The sequence below is a fragment of the Pan troglodytes genome, chromosome 1 (assembly GCF_028858775.2).
Source record: "Pan troglodytes isolate AG18354 chromosome 1, NHGRI_mPanTro3-v2.0_pri, whole genome shotgun sequence".
In the NCBI taxonomy this organism is placed as follows: Eukaryota; Metazoa; Chordata; class Mammalia; order Primates; family Hominidae; genus Pan; species Pan troglodytes.
The window spans coordinates 204,592,084-204,610,267 of record NC_072398.2 but is presented as its reverse complement, the minus strand read 5'-3'; the positions used below and the strand labels follow the sequence as shown (position 1 = coordinate 204,610,267).

Genomic DNA, 18,184 nt, shown 5'->3' with positions numbered 1-18,184 from the left:
TTGCGGAGAAATGCCTCCTCCGGCCCGCCCCCCTAGCAAACAGCGGCCCCACCCGCAGCCCATGCGGGCAGTGACCCGATCCAGATGCTGCCCGTGCCCTGGGGCACTCTCCAGGACCCCCAACCTCATTGTTCTCCTCGGACCGCAGACCCCACACGTTCGGCAAGAGCCCTTGCTCCCACCCCGGGGGCGTGGTTCTCCGCCCGGTCCGCGCTACATCTTCAAGACCCTGGAGGCGCCAGGGCCCCCCGCAGCCCCAGGTGAGCTAGCCCGAGAGCAAGACCTGCAGGAGGCCGGACAGGGAAAGTGGCCTGGGGCGAACAGAGGCGGGGAGGCGGGGCTGAGCGAGCGAGGGGGATCCCCCAGGAGCAGGAGGAGCTGGACAAGGGGGGCGGTTGCGGGGAGGGGTGGATGGTTCGGAATGGGCGTGGTCTTGCCGAATGGGAGGGTCTAACGCGAGTGGTTGGCGTCCCGCGCGGGGCCCAAAGTGTGACACGGGTGGGCTTGGAACTGGGACCTTAGCTACTGGTGGGGCTGAAGCCCACCCTGCCATTGTTCTGCCACGGTCAGTGGGGCTTGCTCCTCCCTATGGGAAGCACTTACGGCCGGGAGCGGGAATCCCATCACCACCGCGGTGGGGAAGCCGCACGGAAATCCACGGGGTGCGGACGGTGCCACCTCCTGGAAGTTGGCCAGAGAACCCCACTCTGTCCGCAAATCGCTCTTATTTAATAACAACTATCATCGATTGTGATCCTAACCTGGGCCTCCTGCCTCCCAGGCAATACCCTTTTCCGCCTGGCTCGGCCTCTCTGACTCGAGTGGGGATGGGGAGCACCTTGTACATTTCAGAGGATCCTCCGGGCCTACAGGGAGAAGGGCCATCAGGCCTCAGCTCCCCAGGGTCTCTGCCTGTAGCCCTTATCTGGCTGCAGCCTCCACGCCTTCCCTGAGCCTGGCACCCTGTTAGCCCAGAGTGTTGTGGTAACTAGACCCGGTTGACAGAGGACATCATGCTTCTGGGTCATGAGTGGACCCTGATATCTCGAGTCTCCTTCTTCAATAGACCCACAATGAGGGGCACCCTCCCCCTCCACCTCGCAACGACCATGCAGGGAGTACCAGCTGAGGTGCAAGTGGCCAATAAGAACGGTGAGACCCAGGCAGTGGGGGCAGCGGGACCCTCTGCACAGGTGTTGGGAACAGGACAATGTGCCCAGGCTGGACAGCATGGTCGGCACCCTGCAGCGCGCTGGAGGGCTGGACTGTCCGTCGGTGAGTAGACAAGGAGAGCCTGGTCCTAGACGGGGAGTGGAACTCAAGCCTTGCTGAAGCAGATGGCTGCAGGCACGCACCGCACACACAGGCAGCACAGGTTCTTCCTGGCTGAGTCCCCTGACCTGCTCCCGGGTGAAGTGTGAGGTCTGGCAAACACAGTGGCTTTCCCCCATTACCCCCACCCCACACCTAAACTGTTGAAGCTCAGGAAGCCTCAAAGCATGACAGAAGAAACATTTTTAATTGTTCTGGTCCTGCCCCATCACCAGGGGAGTCCCGGCACTGCTCAGGCTCACTGCTCTTGCTTTCCTCTGGGATGTCGAGGACACTTTGACCTCATCTATGTCATAGCCCATGTGTTTCTCAGATGCCACCGCCATAAGATCTAGTGCCCCCTGGTGCCATTGGGCAAGGCAGGCCAGAGAGGCCAGGGGCAGCTGGGTGTGCACCAGGCCACAGGGCTGTGGGGCATGCAGCCGATGGTGCAGCTTCAGGTGGATGTGCTGGGTGAAGCGACTCCGGCAGACACTGCACTGGAAGGGCCGGGCCCCGGAGTGCAGGCGCAGGTGGGTCTTGAGGTTACTGGAGCTGCTGAAGCGCTTGTGGCACACCTGACGGGAACGAGCACTGGCATCAGCTTTGTCCTCTGGGCTGGCTCAGGCGTTCTACTCCCTCTCCTCATCTTGGAAATACCCATGACCCACCTCTCTTTCCCTCCAGGCCTGGAAGCTTTTCCAGTGATTTCTCCCTGGGACCCACGGTATCTAGCACATTAGAACCAGGCCAACTTGGGTTAGTGTCCTTTACTCTATGTGTGACCTTGTAAAAGTAACTTCTCCTCTCTGAGCCTTCCTCTCCTCATTGGTAACATTGGTTATTAATACCTAGCTTCATAGATATGGTGGACTGAATGAGATAATCACATAGAACTCTTAAGTATGAAGCTGCAGCTTCAGTAGATTGTAATGAACATTTACAGGGGGCTGCCACATGCCTGCAGTTGGTTTCATCTAGTCTTCCCCAGGACCCTAGGGAAGCATGACTAAGTATTAGTACAAGTCCTATATTATAGTAAGAAAGCAGAGTCTCAGAGGAGTGAAGCCACTAGCCAAAGGTCACACAGCAAGTTGAAGGCAGAGCTAGGATTTGAACACAGGTGGCCCGACTATGCAGCCCGGACTCATAATCGTGGCACTGCTTTCATTTCTGCCCCTGTAAAATGGGAAAGAACCCCTGCCCTTCTGATTTCCCGAGGGATGTGGCCAGGCTCACAGAAGGAGGGAGCTGACATCAAGCTAATAGTTTTCCTACTTGGATACTCTGGGTACACTATAGCATTAACTCCTCCAATAACTCAGGGAGGTAGATAATGGGTATACATACACTCTCCATGACCTCCAACTTCATTGTTCTCTCCCTCCTGCAGGCCTTTGGAGTGACCTTCAGTATTACCCATTCCAGGCTGAGAGGAGTCATTTTCAATTTTCACTCCCCCTTCCCATCTCCACTTGCTCAGGAGGACTGGGGAATGGAGGCTGCAGGTGCCAGCCCTCCAAGGGCCTAAAACTCCTCTCCAGCCTATAGGAGTACATAGTAGGGGGAGGAGGATCTCACCGAGCACTTGTGGGGCCGCTCCCCAGTGTGCACCAGGTGGTGCTTCTGCAGGTGGGCAAGTTGAGTGAAGCTCTTCTGGCACAAGGCACACTGGAATGGACGCTCTCCACTGTGCACACGCAGGTGGACCTGAGTCAGATGCGGGATAAATGCTGCCAACTGCCCAGCACCCCTAGCAGGGCCTGAGGTCCTCTCCAAATCTCTGCCCACTTCTCTCTCCCTCCCCGTCATCTCCCTCAGGGCCCATCATCCCCAGGATACTCTACTCTTTCTGCTGCCCTGTAGGGGAGATGGCAGTGGTCAAAAGGCCAGGGGTAAGAGGTACCCCAGGTATATTGTGGAGCACTGCTATTCAAAATGTGGTTCACAGACCAGCAGCGCTGGTATCACACTTTGGGAGCATGTTAGAAATGCAGGTTCTCAAGTCCGGCCCCAGACCTGCTGAATCAAAAACTCTGGGAGGGCTGGGCACACTCTCGTGGCTGTAATCCCAGCATTTTGGGAGGCCGAGGAGGGAGGATCAATGGAGCCCAGGAATTCAATACCAGCCTGAGAAACACATTGGGACCCCGTATGCACAAAAAATTTGAAAGTTAACGAGGTGTGGTGGCGTGCACCCTTGGTCCCAGCTACCGGGGAGGATGAAGTGGGAGAATCTCTTAAGCCCAGGAGTTTGAGACCAGCGTGGGCGACAGAATGAGACTCCATATGGGAAAAAAAAAAAAAAAAAGATAACTCTGGGGCTGGGAGCTACTCTGGAGGCTGAGGTGGGAGGATCACAAAAACTCTAGGAATCTGCATGTTTACTAGCTCTCCAGGTGGTCTGAGGCTCATGAAAGTTTAAGAACTCCTGCCCTGCAGGATCCAGTAGGGCTTCTCCCCATAACCACAATGTGCCTTCAACTTCAGAACTAGCCAGCGGGCGCACAGTTTCCGCCCTTTCCTAACGCACTGAGATGCGCCCCCTGGGCGCCCCCTGCTGGGCGATGCGGATGGTGAGGCCAATCGCATCGGCGGTCGCGCAGATTTGTGGGATCCCACTTGAAAAAGGTTGGTCGTCGGACTGTGGTCTAGACTCACCAAAATCTACCCATTCCCTCATCTGACTGCCCAAAAAAATAAATAAGAAGCTTAACTTGGAGTCCAGAAAGGATGGTTGTCCAGGAAAGGGCTTTCTTTGCCCAGAGCAAATGTTGAGAGACTAAACCTAACACTACCGTTAAATCAGGGTAATCTTAGGCAAACGCTGCCCATTAAAAGCCTCAGTCTCCCCATTTTAACCTAAATGAGACGATCTCATAGGCAGTCCTCTAGGGTGGCGAGGACTTTGGTGGCCGTCTTATCCTATATCTCCACCCAAATGAACCATCCAAGGTCACTTGGCCCTAGAGGTTGCCCAGGAGTGCCTTCTAGCTTTGAGGTCCTTGCTTCTAGAAGCAGACTCGGGTGCATGGGGGGCCCTGAAGGATGTTGAGGGGAGAAGCAGAGCCCAGGAGGCAGATACCTTGAGATTGGAGAGCTGCCCAAAGCTCTTGCCACATATGTTGCACTCGTACAGGATTTTGCCATTCTTCTTTTTCAGCGGGTAAGGCAAGGCTGCGGTGCCTGTCTGGGAACTCAATGGGACCCGCTTTGCTGGAGATGCCATGCCACCACGCTCCAGGCCTGGGGAGTCGGTTGGGGCAGCTCCAGCACCTGGATTTCGGGCCTGGGAAGGCAGGGCTTGGCCAGAGGCTTGGAAGGCCCCTGGGTAGGGAAGCAGGGTCTCCCACCGAGCACTGGGGTGCCCCAGCTCATTGACCATCATCAGCAGGCTAGGCATAGCCATGGTGGGGTAGGAGGGGTCTTGGGGCAGCATGAGGAGGTGGGGACATTGGTCAGAAGGTAGGGCCCCATAGGTGAACAGGTGGGGTGGAGGCAGGAGAAGTGGGTATCCAGGGTAGAAGGTGTGGAGGAGAAATGGGAGCTCCTTGGAGATGGAGTTGACAGGGGGACAGGGGCAGAAAGCCAAGGGGCTGGGGCTCTTTCTGTTCTGCAGCGGTGGTGGGGAAGAGCTGTTATGAGAGGAGAAGGCTGGGCAGGGGGCCCCCTCGCCAGCTCTTTCTGGCTGTTTTCCCAGCTTGTCCTTGTTCTGTGGGTACTTGACTGTGAATTTCTTGTCATCGGTGGAGCTGGCGTGCAGCCCTGGTGGCTCGTGCTCTAAGCAGGAAAAGGAAGGCGGTCAGATCCCCACAGTCTGGGGTGAAGTTCTGTCCTCCATCAAACCTGCCCCGCTCGGGTCTGAGAAAGACCTCCAGCCTGCGAGCCTGCTAGCATTTCTGTAGTGCTGAACAATTTCAGGGGGAGAAAGCAGTTCAAGGTCCCTATTAGACACCCAGGTTGAGAAGCCAAGTGGGCAGATGGATAAACTGGGTTGGAGTTTAAAGGAGAGGTCTGAACTGGAGCCATAAATCCAGGTGCCATGGGCACAGATAAGATCACATAAGGGTGAGGCTAGATCTGCTATGTCCAAAATGGCAGCCACTGGACGCATGACTAGATTTACATTAATTACAATGATTCTAATAAAAAATGAAGTTCTCAGTTGCACCAGTCGCATTTACAGTGCTCAGCCGGTATAGTATTGGACAGCACAGGTATAGAATGTTCCCATTATTGCAGGGAGTTCTACCAAACAGTGCTATTCTAGATAAAGAGTACTAAAATAAAAAACCTGTCAAAAAATAAACTGTCAGCCAGGTGCAGTGGCTCATGCCTATAATCCCAGTGCTTTGGGAGGCTGAGGCAGGAGGATTGCTTAAGCCCAGGAATTTGAGACCAGCCTGGGCAACAAAGCAAAATCCCATCTCTACAAAACAATAAGAAAATTAAGGCTGGGCACGGTGGCTCACGCCTGTAATCCCAGCACTTTGGGAGGCCGAGGCGGGAAGATCACCTGAGATTGGGAGTTCAAGACCAGCCTGACCAACATGGAGAAACCCCGTCTCTACTAAAAAGGCAAAATTAGCTGGGCATGGTGGCACATGCCTGTAATCCCAGCTACTTGGTAGGCTGAGGCAGAAGATTCACTTGAACCCGGGAGGCAGAGATTGCGGTGAGCCGAGATCATGCCATTGCACTCCAGCCTGGGCAACAAAAGCGAAACTCTGTTTCAAAAAAAAGAAAGAAAGAAAGAAAGAAAATTAGCTGGGTGTTTATGGCATGTGTCTGTAGTAGTCCCAGCTACCCAGGAGGCTGAGGAGAGAGGATTGCTTGAGCCCAGGAGTTGGAGGCTGCAGTGAGCCATGATTGTGTCCCTGCACTCCAGCCTATCTCAAAAAAAAAAAAAAAAAAAAAAAAAAGCAAGTTGTCTTCTGGTTGGATCCTTATTTATTTACTCAATCAATCTCACTGAGCCGTTTCACTCTGTGCTCTGTGCTGGGGTCCTAGAAATAAAGGACACAGCAAGAGAGTCCTTGCCTTCAGGGGGTCATCGTCACATAAGGAAATGGTGTGTTACAACAAACCTAGAACCCAGGCAAAGATGAGATCACACTTTTATGGATGAAGAAACCAGACCTCGGTGTTGTGTCCAAGTCCATAGAAATAGAAAGGGCAGAACCGAGACTCCAACCCCAATGCCCTGACTCCCAGCCCAGTGCTTTTTTTTTGAGATGGAGTCTCGCTCAGTCGCCCAGGCTGAGTGCAGTGGTGCCATCTCGGCTCACTGCAAGCTCCGCCTCCCAGGTTCATGCCATTCTCCTGCCTCAGCCTCCTGAGTAGCTGGGACTACAGGCACCTGCCACCACCCCCCAGCTAATTTTTTGTATTTTTAGTAGAGATGGGGTTTCACCGTGTTAGCCAGGATGGTCTCAATCTCCTGACCTCGTGATGCGCCCGCCTCAGCCTCCCAAAGTGCTGGGATTACAGGCGTGAGCCACCATGCCCGGCCTCCAGTACTTTTATAAGATCCCTCTAGGGCTGGGCACAGTGGCTCACATCTATAATTCCAGCACTTTGGGTCATCGAGGCAGGTGGATCACCTGAGGTCAGGAGTTCGAGACCAGCCTGGCCAACATGGCAAAACCCTGTCTTTACTAAAAATACAAAAATTAGCCGGGGGTGGTGGCGCACACCTGTAATCCCAGCTACTCTGAGAGGCTGAGGCAGGAGAATCGCTTGAACCTGGGAGGCAGAGGTTGCGGTGACTGGAGATCATGCCATTGCACTCCAGCCTGGGCAACAGAACGAGACTCCATCTCAAAAACAAACAAACAAACAAACAAAAAACACCTCTCTAAGCAGACAAAGCACCATCCCCAACCCCCATGACCTTGGCTATACCTACATCAGCTCCCACACACATGCCTGAGAAGTCAGTGCCCAGCTTCTCTGGCTTAGGTATCACCACTCGAAAGCCCCCTGCACCCTCAGGCCAGAACTCCAAGGCCAAAATGTGGAAGTAAAGTGTGCCTAAGCTCTGTCTTCATCAGTGACACTGCGTCCTCTCCACCACCCATCCCCAAACCTAGCAGTGCCGCCCACCCTCCAGCCTCTGCCAGGCGCAGGTGCAGCCCGGTGCCCTGGGCTTACTCATGCTCAAGGTGTCCTCTTGGAGGCCGTGCAGGTCTGTGCCCAGGGGTGCCGGCTGTGGGGTGCACAGGTTCAGGTCCAGGTCCTGTAGGCAGGCCAGCAGTGCAGACCTGCCCGGTGCCAGGGGCAAGGGACACAGCCAGCTGGCACAGGATGGGCCATGAGCATCCACCATGTCTGGAAGTGGTCTGCAGGCTGAGAAGACCTGGAGGGCAGGGGCAAGGGGCTTGGGGGCTGGTGACTGGGACTCCATGGGTCCCTTAGATGGCCCCTACCCCTATTTTGTTTTCCAACGGGGAGAATAAGCTAAAACAGCCACCACACTCCATATCTGTCACTCAAATGACATCTCTTCCCTCATCCAAAGATCTCTTTCCCCCAGGATTTTCCCACCCACCGCAAGATTGCCCTCCTCCTGTCCCCAGGGCCCTCTCTAGCCCTGTTCTCCCTCCCTGCCCCGAACCCATGTACCTCTGACCACCCTGGTCCCCAGTGTATCTCAGACCATCACTGTAATTTGAATGGCACCAAGTTGAGCACAAAGAAAATCCCCATCAAAGACTATAAACTCCACAAGATGGCCCTGAGCCCCTGCTCACTAAGGCCCAAGGCCATGGTCATAGCAGCCAAGCCTACTGCACGAGGCTTCCGCTTCTTATTCCCCACAGGAGAGTCTGGGCCCCTGAGGCATGGGGAGAGGGTGTCTGGCTCCTCAAAGAAACATCCCTATGATGTGCCTGGGATAGGGGGTGCTCAGACTGGGAAGGAGATCTAGGTCCCTTCAGACATTCCCTTTTTTCCTCCTAATGTCACCTCCTACTATAAGCAGACTACCCACAAAGGTAAGGCTGGGGTTCTACCTTACCTGGTCACCTCGGAAAAGCTGGAAGTCCAGGCTGGGGGACAGGGAGCCCCCTGTACCTCCCAGGGCCATGGGCCTATGACAACAACCTAATTGTGCAGCTGATTCTTCCTTCATATCCCCATTACCTGCTGGGAAACAGGTGAGTTAGAGGTAAACTGTGAAGGTCCTCCAAACAGGAGTCTGAGTTCTAGGACTGGCTCTCCCATTAGCATGCTGCATGACCACAAGTTATTCATGTCCCTTCCTGGACTCAGTTTCCCTATCTGCAAAATGGGAAGGTTGGTCTAGTTGATGCGTAAGGATTCTCTCAATGTTGACATTTAGAAGCCAGTGATGCTCTCCTGGTAGGTGTGGGAAGATTAAATAGAGATTGGCCAGGTGCCGTGGCTCAAGCCTGTAATCCCAGCACTTTGGGAGGCTGAGAAGGAAGGATCTTTTGAGGCCAGGAGTTCTAGACCAGCCTGGGCAACATAGTGAGACCCCCCATCTCTACAAAATAAAAAATATGGTGGGCGGGGTGGCTCAGGCCTGTAATCCCAGCACTTTGGGAGTCCAAGGCGGTTGGATGACCTGATGTCAGGAGTTCAAGACTAACCTCGGCAACATGGTGAAACCCTGTCTCTACTAAAAATACAAAAATTAGCCAGTCACGGTGGTGCATGCCTATAATCCCAGCTACTCAGGAGGCCAAGGCACAAGAATCACTTGAACCTGGGAGGTGGAAGTTGCAGTGAGCCAAGATCGTGCCACTGCATTCAAGCCTGGGCAACAGAATGAGACTCCTTCTAAAAAATATATAAAATAAATTAAAAAATAAAAAATAAAAAATAAAAGGGAGACCCAGGCAGGTGGATCACCTGAGGTCAGGAGTTCGAGACCAGCCTGGCTAACATGGTGAAACCCCATCTCTACTAAAAATCCAAAAATTAAAATTAGACTAGGTGCGGTGGCTCATGCCTGTAATCCCAGCACTTTGGGAGGCTGAGGCGGGCGGATCACCTGAGGTTGGGAGTTCAAGACCAGCCTGACGAACATGGTGAAACCTCGTCTCTACTAAAACTACATAAATTAGCCGAGTGTGGTGGCGCACGCCTGTAATCCCAGCTACTCAGGAGGCTGAGGCAGGAGAATCGCTTGAATCCGGGAGGCAGAGGTTGCAGTGAGCCAAGATAGCACCACTGCATTCTAGCCTGGGCGACAGAGCAAGACTTTGTCTCCAAAAAAAAAAAAAGAAAAGAAAAAAAAAATTTGCTGAGTGTGGTGGCTCACACCTGTAGTCCCAGCTACTAGGGAGGCTGAGGCAAGAGAATCGCTTGAACCCAAGAGGCGGAGGTTGCAGTAGCCGAGATCACGTCACTGCACTCCAGTCTGAGCAACAGAGTGAGACTCGGTTCAAAAATAAATAAATAAATTAGCTGGGTGTAGTAGCCTGTGCCTGTGGTCCCAGCTACTTGGGAGGCTGAGGTGGGAAGATTGCTTGAGCCTGGAAGGTTGTGGCTGCAGTGAGCTGAGATCACACCACTACACTCTAGCCTGGGCGAGGATAGAGCAAGATCCTGTCTCAATCAATCAATCAATCAATGGAGATTAGCCAATCAGAAGTGAAGAGCAGAGCTCTCTTGAGAGGAGAGGAAGGCCCTCACGGAGCTTACTTCCAAGTAAGTGCAGAGATCTGAGAGAACATTCCAGATTCTTCAGGGCTACAAAGAAGCCACCCCCTTCTGTGCTGAGAGGGGTCCCTGACTCTACCAACCAGAGGCCCCCCACCAAGGGGAATCCTGCATCCTAGCTCACCCAGATAGCTCTTCTGGACAGCTGAGGACACCTCAGTGTCGTGTCACCCAGGCTGCCCAGCTCAACGCTCTCACCAGGAATAAAGCCTGAATGAGTGGACCAAGCCCCCGGATGCCCCTGACTGGCCTGACAGAGAGACGCGAGTGCCCAGCTGTCTGCTCACCCAGCACCAGGCTTCTCTGCCATCTTCCACCTGAGGCCACACAGCACAGGGAACACTTCAGCCCAGCGAATGCCCTAAGACCCCTTCCCCGTCCCCTCAGGGACCACTCTTTGAATCCCAAATGCCCCTCAGACCCTAAGACCCTCACTCCAGTGTCTCAGCCCTCTAAAACCCCTTCTCCTTTCCCTCTTTCCTCACTCCTCCCAACGCTGCTTCAGGTCTCAAAGCAAATACCATGGCCCCCCGAAGGGCTGCTGGCTGTGGGGCTCTCCACTCGGTGCTGCAGCAGTGCTCCTGGCTGGGAAGGAAGGAGGTGGGCAGCCAGGCCACAGCTGCCTGTGGCTGAGGCCCCAGTGGGAGTAAGAGGTGGCAGGAAGGTGTTACATTTGAAGTTGCCACAGATAGGAAGTGGGGGCAGGCAGGCTTGGGGGCCCTGCAAGGTCTGACAAGGGGGCATTATCCACTCAGCTTTGCCTACCTGTGGCAACTCTGGAGGACAACCTGCTGATGTGGATTGCAGTGAACTGGGGCTACTGGAATTTCAGGATGTGTGTGTGAGGGGGGCAGGCTGTTATTTCTGTTCTCAAAGTACCCAGATGGCTGGACGGGAGGACAGAGTAGGGCTCAAAGGCTGAACAGGGGAGCCTTCTGTGGAGGGGAGCCAAGCTGAGATGAAGACAGGCATTGATGATGACAGGGAGACAGTGATGGTGACAGGTAGGGACAGGAACAGGCAGAGACAAGAACAGGCAACATAGAAGGGTATGGAATGAGACAGAGGACAGAGAAGGCAGCTGATCTCACAGAGATACAGCAAACACGTTTTCCTCCTCCAAGTCCCACCTCAGATCTCCTGACCCTGGAAAGTTCTATCCTCTAATCTAGAGGTCCCAAGAGGCAAAAGATAATTCAAGCACATGGCCAGGTGAAGTGGCTCACATCTGTAATCCCAGCACTTCAGGAGACCAAGGCAGACCCATCTCTTGAGCCCAGGAGTTTGAGATCAGCCTGGGCAACAAAGCAAGACCTCATCTCTACAAAAAATACAAAACTTAGCTGGGCGTGGTGACTTGCACCTCTGGTCCCAGCTACTCAGGAGGCTGAGGCAGGAGGATCACTTGAGCCCAGGAATATAAGGCTGCAGTGAACTAGGATATCGCCACTGCACTCTAGCCTGGGTGACAGAGAAAGACCCTGTCTCTTTAAAAAAAAAAAATAGACATAGCAAAATGGGTGTAAGGCATGACTAGGCCAGGTGTGGTGGCTCACATCTGTAATCCCAGCACTTTGGGAGGCTGAGGTGGGCCAACTGCTTGAGCCCAGGAGTTCAAGACCAGCATGAGCAACATGGTGAAACACCATCTCTACAAAAAATACAAAAATTAGCCAGGCATGGTAGCGCATGCCTGTTGTTCCAGCTACTCAGGAGGCTGAGGTGGGAGGATCACTTGAGCCAGGGAGGTCGAGACTGCTGTGAGCTGAGATCATGCCACTGCACTCCAGCCTGGGTGACAGAGCGAGACCCTGTCTTAAAAAAAATTAATAAATAAGGAAAAGACATGTCTAGATACAAAAAGGGAGACCTCATAGGCCAGAAAGTGGCTTTTTAGCCTGAGCAATGTCATTATTCTTGTGAGCATGAGAAGAGGCATCACCCCTGCGGCCTTACACAAATTCTGGTGTGCGTGAGTCTGGCCCAGGGTGCAAAAGCCCCAACCAGCCATCAATCTCCACCCCAGCCACGCCCCCCTGGTGTCCCAGAACATTCAGGGACATCTCAGGCTGTGCACCATGGGCTGGGGCATGTTCCTGGGGTTTCTCTGCCAGCTCAGCCCCTAGGGCTGTGACTCATCCTCCACATAACTGATCCCAACATGTTTGTGAGCATCTCAAGGACAGGGTCCTCTGTCTACTCATTTTGGTTTTCCATGTAGACATCTGTCAGGTTTTTTTGGATGCCCAGCCTCTGAAACTTTTCCCCTACATGAGTCTTGAGGGAGGCAAAAGGTACCTCCCATTATAAAAGCCGAAATGGCCAAATACTTAGTTCCAACCTCCCTCACTAGCACTTCATGCAGGCATACATGGACTAGGTCGATCAGATGTCCCCACCCAGAAGGGGTGACCCGCACACCTTTGGCTTCCATCTGCCAGCTCTGCCCCCTCCTGGCATCACACTCTGCTCCCAACTCTCAGAACACTTTGCACAACCTCTCTGTTAGAAAAAAATAAAAATTACTTCCCCTCTATCCGCACTTCCCAAACCCACTCTGGTGATCACGGGCTTTCCTTGGCTTGGGTCTCTGTTCTGGGTCAAGGCATCTGCTCAGGTTCCTCAGATAGAAGACCATGGTCCTCCCTTTGTGCTACCTCCCCAGGGCATGTGGGACAAAGTGACATCACATTTAGGCTGTGACATCACAGTTAGGCCTGTGACATCACAGGGCATGGAGGCTGACAAGACAGATGATCTGGGAGACGAGAGCAAGGAAGGGCTTGGCAGGCAGAGGCTGCTCCACGTGGGAACCTGAGGGAGTCTGTCTTAGCCCACCTCCTGGGACATTTCCTTGCCAAGCCGGGTCTTGTGAGCATGAGAAGAGGCATAACCCCTGTGGCCTCACACAAATTCTGGTGTGCGTGAGTCTGGCCCAGGGTACAAAAGCCCCAAGCAGCCATTAATCTCCACCGCAGCCCAGTAGACTAGCAGGTCAGAAGCTAGTGCCACTGGCTGAGCGCAGTGGCTCACGCCTGTAATCCCAGGACTTTGGGAGGCCGAGGCGGGCAGATCACTTGAGGTCAGGAGTTCAAGACCAGCCTGGCCAACATGGTGGAACCCCATCTCTACAAAAATACAAAAATTAGCCAAGTGTGGTGGCACGTGCCTGTATTTCCAGCTACTTGGGAGACTGAGGCAGGAGAATTGCTTGAACCCGGGAGGCGGAGGTTGCAGTGAGCTGAGATGGCTCTGCTACACTCCAGGCTGGGCAACAGAGTGAGGCTCCATCTCAAAATAAAATAAAATACAATAAAAAAAGCCACTGGTCCTGAGGTGGCAGGTCTGTGGAAACTCCTCTCTACAACAAAGGCTGTGGTACCACATCCGGCTTCCAGGGCAGTGAAGGAAAGAAGGGGGTTCAGGGGAGGCTGCAGAATCTGTGCAGGGCTGGTCCTGGGGTGTGATATTTGGCCATGGTCCTGTCTAGTTCCAGCCTCCCTTGATCCATCCTATTCTCCAAGCCTTGCTCTCCAGCCTTCTCAGACCTCCTGCGAGCTTTTCTAACATCTTTTAAACAAATTCCTTCTGCTTAACTCCTCCTGAAATGGTTTTTGTAGCTTACAACTGATAATTCTGCATTATACATGCCCAGAATAGAAGATAAAGTAACAGGGTTCCAGCTGGAATTGTCCAAGGAACAGAGTAAATAGCCACCTTTAAAAACAGCTTTCTTGCTGTGTCTGGCACTGTGCTAGGGGCTTCATAAACTTTATCTCATTTAGTCTTCACAATAAGCCTGTGTGGTGGATTTTATTATTAGCAGCTCATCCAGAGTCACACAACAAGTAGCCAAGAGCTCTTTAGTGGTAAACCTCAGACTCTGCCATCTCTTGGCCATGTCAGCTTCCCCCACTACGACAGCCACCCCCTCATTTCTTTCTTTCTTGCTCTCTCTTCCCACATACTGTTCCCAGTCCTTCCCCCAACTCCTCAGTGGCCCCGTCAGTATCCTTCAGCGTAATGGAGGGGCTTAGTTCACCAAAACTCTACTCCCTAAAAGCAAGAGCCCTCTCAGACCCCCAGGCCACAAGCCCGCCTCCCCTGCTGTCTTGCTGGGAATCACAGGGAAGTGAGAGGCACCGAGTGAAGTTTCCTCCCCTCCAAGGCACTTCCCCACACACCTTTGGCTTCCATCTGCCAGCTGTGCCCCCTCCTGGCATCACACTCTGCTCCCAGCTCTCAGAACACTTTGCACAACCTCTCTGTTAGAAAAAAATAAAAAAGGAAATGGCCTTGGAGATTTCCAGGTCTCCAATCCTGAAAGCTCCCTGGCTTGGCTAGGAAATGCCCCAGGAGGTGGGCTGAGGACAGACTCCCTCAGGTTCCCACGTGGAGAAGCCTCTGCCTGCCAAGCCCTTCCTTGCTGTCATCTCCCAGATCATCTGTCTTGTGTCATCCATGCCCTGTGATGTCACAGGCCTAAATGTGGTGTCACTTTGTCCCACATGCCCTGGGGAGGTAGCACAAAGGGAGGACCATGGTCTTCTAACTGAGGAACCTGAGCAGATGCCTTGACCCAGACCAGAGACCCAAGCCAAGGAAAGCCCATGATCACCAGAGTGGGTTTGGGAAGTGCAGACAGAGGGGGAGTAGGGAGCTGACTCCAGGTGCAAGGGGCACATTCGGGAGGCCTCTGAAGAGGAGGTGCCTCCACATTAGGGGACAAGAGCTGGAGGGGCTGGGTCCTTGGGCTCCCGGTGCTCACTGCACACTTTCTTCTTCCTTTCGTTAGTTGCAAAATAATACATACTAGTGGTAAACATTTCAAACAACAGAAAATGTAAAAACGAAAAATGGAAGCGCCTCCTCCTTCGCAATTTCCCAGTGGTCAATGTGAATTGTTTAGTGTTTACCCTTCCAGACATTTTTCTATGAACCAACAAACAGGTAAATTGATTTTTTTAATTGCTTTTTTTTTTCCTAAGGAATGAAGTGACTTATTGAAAATGAAAGTACACTCTGCAGTGTGGGAGCAGGCCTGAGCATAGGGGCTCAAAGGCCCCATTACAGAGTTTTTGAGAGTTTAAATACCTTCTGCTTGTGGTACGCCCTATGTAAATGAAGAGAATGAAGTAAAGTTACAATGTCATGTACTCAGGGAGAAGCTATTTCCTGTCAGAGCTGAAGTGTGAATTGGCCTTATGTTTCCTGCCTCCAGCCCCTATTTTCCTGCCTCATCTCCCCGCTAAGAGATGTGATTGTGGTCCCCGTAAATCTTCACGGGAGGCAGAGGGACCAATGGTCTTTTTCCTGCGACTGCTTCATGCTGGCATGGGGCGTAGTCCCTACCTATTGGGGATCATGGAACCCTCACCTTGTTCTGTCTAGTGGAGGCAGGGTAGCTTCTTGATGGCCAGGGGTGGTGTCTTCACCTGGACTGGCTGGAGCCTTTGTTGCATGATCATCTGAAGCTTGATGGCCTCCTTTTGCTGGTATGCCAGGTTTCTGGGCTCTCTTTCCCTGAGCGGCCCTTCCTCCGGGCTGGCTCGCCGAAATATGTCACTGGTGGGGGGTGTCCAGGTTCTTGGCATCTTGAACAAAGAATTGGACAAAAAGCAGAAACAAAGCAACGAAGAAATGAAGGGATTTATTGAAAATAAAGTACACTCCACAGTGTTGGAGTGGGCCTGAGCATAGGGGCTGAAAGGCTAAATTGTGTTTTATACAAACATGGGAATATATTGATGCACATTGCTCTTCCAGGTTTTCTTTTCTTTTCTTTTCTTTTCTTTTTTTTTTTTTTTTTTTTGAGACAGAATCTGACTCTGCCTCCCAGGCTGGAGTACAGTGGTGTGATCTTGGCTCACTAGCAACCTCTGCCTCCTGGGTTCAAGCAATTCTCCTGTTCAAGCTGGGACTACAGGCATGCGCCACCAAGCCCAGTTAATTTTTTTGTATTTTTAGTAGAGACGGGGTTTCACCACATTGGCCAGGCTGGTCTCAAACTCCTGACCTCAAGTGATCCACCCACCTTGGCCTCCCAAAGTGTTGGATTACACTTTGGGAGCCACCATGCCCAGTCTCTTCTGGGTTTTCTAATAATCCATTGTGGGCATCATTTCATGCCCTGAACATACCTATCTGCCTCCTGCTTTTTCCTGACTATATAATGTTCCATTGCAGGGTTGTGCTTAATATGTAGCCTTCCCCTGTTGGTGGACATACGGGTGGGATCCAATTTTCCCCTTTCTACACAAGGCTGGAAAAGACCTCCAGACAGAGTCAGTATGCGGAATGGTTAAGAATACGAGCTCTGCTGGATTTAATCCCAACTGGGTAAACTTATGGCAAATCACTTAACCTCTCTGTGCATCTTTCCTCATCTGTCAAATGGGGATAATAATAGCACTTGCCTCATAGAATTATTTCCAGGTTTCCTCAAGATAATCCATGTAAAGCCCTTAGGATGGTGCCTGGCCCAAAGCAAGCACTTGACCAATGTGGATGACTATTTATATTGTACATTACCCTTTACCTAGTTAGGCAAGCATCTGCAAGTCAGCTTCCTAAAAGTGTTAAAATTTTGATGGTTATTCCTGACCCATTTTGGAAGATCGGAATTTGGGCAGCACAATTGGAGAGATTAACTACATTTAGTTTTCTTGCTTTATTTATTGACCCTTCCCTGGTTGGGTATCATTGCTCTCATTCAATGCAGTCTTCTCCTACCCCATCCACACACCACAATAATAATAGCTCTTGGCATGGGTGCCCTCATTATATGCCAGGAACCATGCAAAGCCATTCCACACGCTTTGTCTCACTGGATCAGCAGAGTGACTCTGGGAGATGAATGCCATTATTCCCATTTTAGAGGCAAGAAAACTGACACTCAGATAAGGAAAATGACTCACTTAAGATCAGATGACCTGGCTGGGCGTGGCTCATGCCTGTAATCCCAGCACTTTGGGAGGCCGAGGCAGGTGGATCACCTGAGGTCAGGAGTTCAAGACCAGCCTGGCCAACATGGTGAAACTTTGTCTCTACTAAAAATACGAAAATTAGCCGGGCATGGTGGCGGGTGCCTGTAATCCCAGCTACTTGAGAGGTTGAGGCAGGAGAATCGCTTGAACCTAGGAGGCGGAGGTTGCAGTGAGCTGAGATCGTGCCATTGCACTCCAGCCTGGGAGACAAGAGCAAAACTCAGTCTCAAAAAAAAAAAAAAAAAAAAAAACACCACATAACCCCAAAGTGGAAAGCATAGAAACAGAGAGTAGAAAGGTCTTTACCAGGGGCAGGGGCCTGGGGTGTAAGGGAAATGGGAGATGAAGGTCAAAGGGTACAAAGTTGCAGTTACTTAGAATGAATAAGTCTAGAGCTGTAACATACAGCATGAGGATTATAGTTAGTAATATTATATAGTAGACATTTGCTAAAAGTAATTTTAGGTACTTTTACCACACACACACGTGCGTGCACACACACACACAAAAGGTAACTGTGAGGTGATGGATGTGTTAAATTGCTTGACTGTAGTAATCACTTTACTGAGCATATGTGTATCAAAACATCATGTTGTAGATCTTAAATATATACAATTTTAAAAGAAACACATGACCCAAGTTGAGGTTGTAAGTCCCAGAGGTGAGGGAGAGCTTAGGGAAGACTTTCCAGGCATTTGAAGAAGTAAAAAGTGCCACAAATATGTTTGGTAGAAGGGGCTCCCAGAAAAATTAAGAAAAACAGAGGCCATCTTGAAACGAGCTGCAGAATTAGCATCTGGTACCCTGCAAGAACGTCATTCATTCACATATTTATTTGCCTTTTCTTTCTTCCTTCCTTCCTTTCTTTCTTTCTTTCTTTCTTTCTTCTTTCTTTCTTTCTTGTTGTATTTTGGTAGAGACAGGGTCTGGCTGTGCTGACCAGGCTAGTCTCAAACTCCTGCCCTCAAACAGCCTCCCAAAGTAATTCACATATTTATTAATTACCAGCTATGTGTCAGGCATTGGACTATTTTCTGGGAATACAGCCCATAGAAATATGACTCAGACCTTGGAATTACATTCCGGCTATCAAGAAGTTTGCTGGATGTTGTGAAATGGAAAGTAATGTACATCTGAGCTTATTATTAGGAGGGTAGGGGCTGGAGGAGCAAAGTAGAACTGGGGGTGGGGTTGGCTGA

At 51.7% G+C, this 18,184-nt stretch overlaps 1 protein-coding gene across 11 annotated transcripts; it reads right to left on the bottom strand.

The window, feature by feature from the left end:
• Window positions 1-1,500: 1,500 nt before the first annotated feature.
• Window positions 1,501-14,472, bottom strand: ZNF683 (zinc finger protein 683). 11 transcript variants are annotated; one of them, XM_054664242.2, is made up of 9 exons: window positions 14,184-14,306; window positions 12,421-12,501; window positions 10,521-10,584; window positions 10,287-10,316; window positions 8,330-8,457; window positions 7,465-7,669; window positions 4,397-5,091; window positions 2,893-3,021; window positions 1,501-1,889 (listed from the first exon to the last, which is right to left on the bottom strand). In XM_054664242.2, exons 1-9 carry the CDS (start codon window positions 14,220-14,222, stop codon window positions 1,518-1,520), a joined length of 1,743 nt encoding a protein of 580 aa, XP_054520217.1. In that variant the 5' UTR covers window positions 14,223-14,306; the 3' UTR covers window positions 1,501-1,517. The 11 variants fall into 11 exon arrangements, with proteins under 11 accessions (XP_054520217.1, XP_054520233.1, XP_054520227.1 ...); XM_054664258.2 differs by lacking the exons at window positions 10,287-10,316; window positions 10,521-10,584 and having other exon boundaries at window positions 8,330-8,454; window positions 14,184-14,412; XM_054664252.2 differs by lacking the exons at window positions 10,287-10,316; window positions 10,521-10,584 and having other exon boundaries at window positions 14,184-14,265.
• Window positions 14,473-18,184: the final 3,712 nt, after the last annotated feature.

Excerpts from the sequence above, each read along its gene's own strand:
- ZNF683 (XM_054664242.2), bottom strand. The coding sequence starts at position 14,222 with ATGCCAGGAGGGGGCACAGCTGGCAGATGGAAGCCAAAG. Across the intron at positions 12,502-14,183 it reads CTGGCAGATGGAAGCCAAAG|AGAGGTTGTGCAAAGTGTTC; the intron begins GTGTGTGGGGAA and ends TTTTTCTAACAG. Across the intron at positions 10,585-12,420 it reads CTGGCAGATGGAAGCCAAAG|CCAGGAGCACTGCTGCAGCA; the intron begins GTGTGCGGGTCA and ends CTTCCTTCCCAG.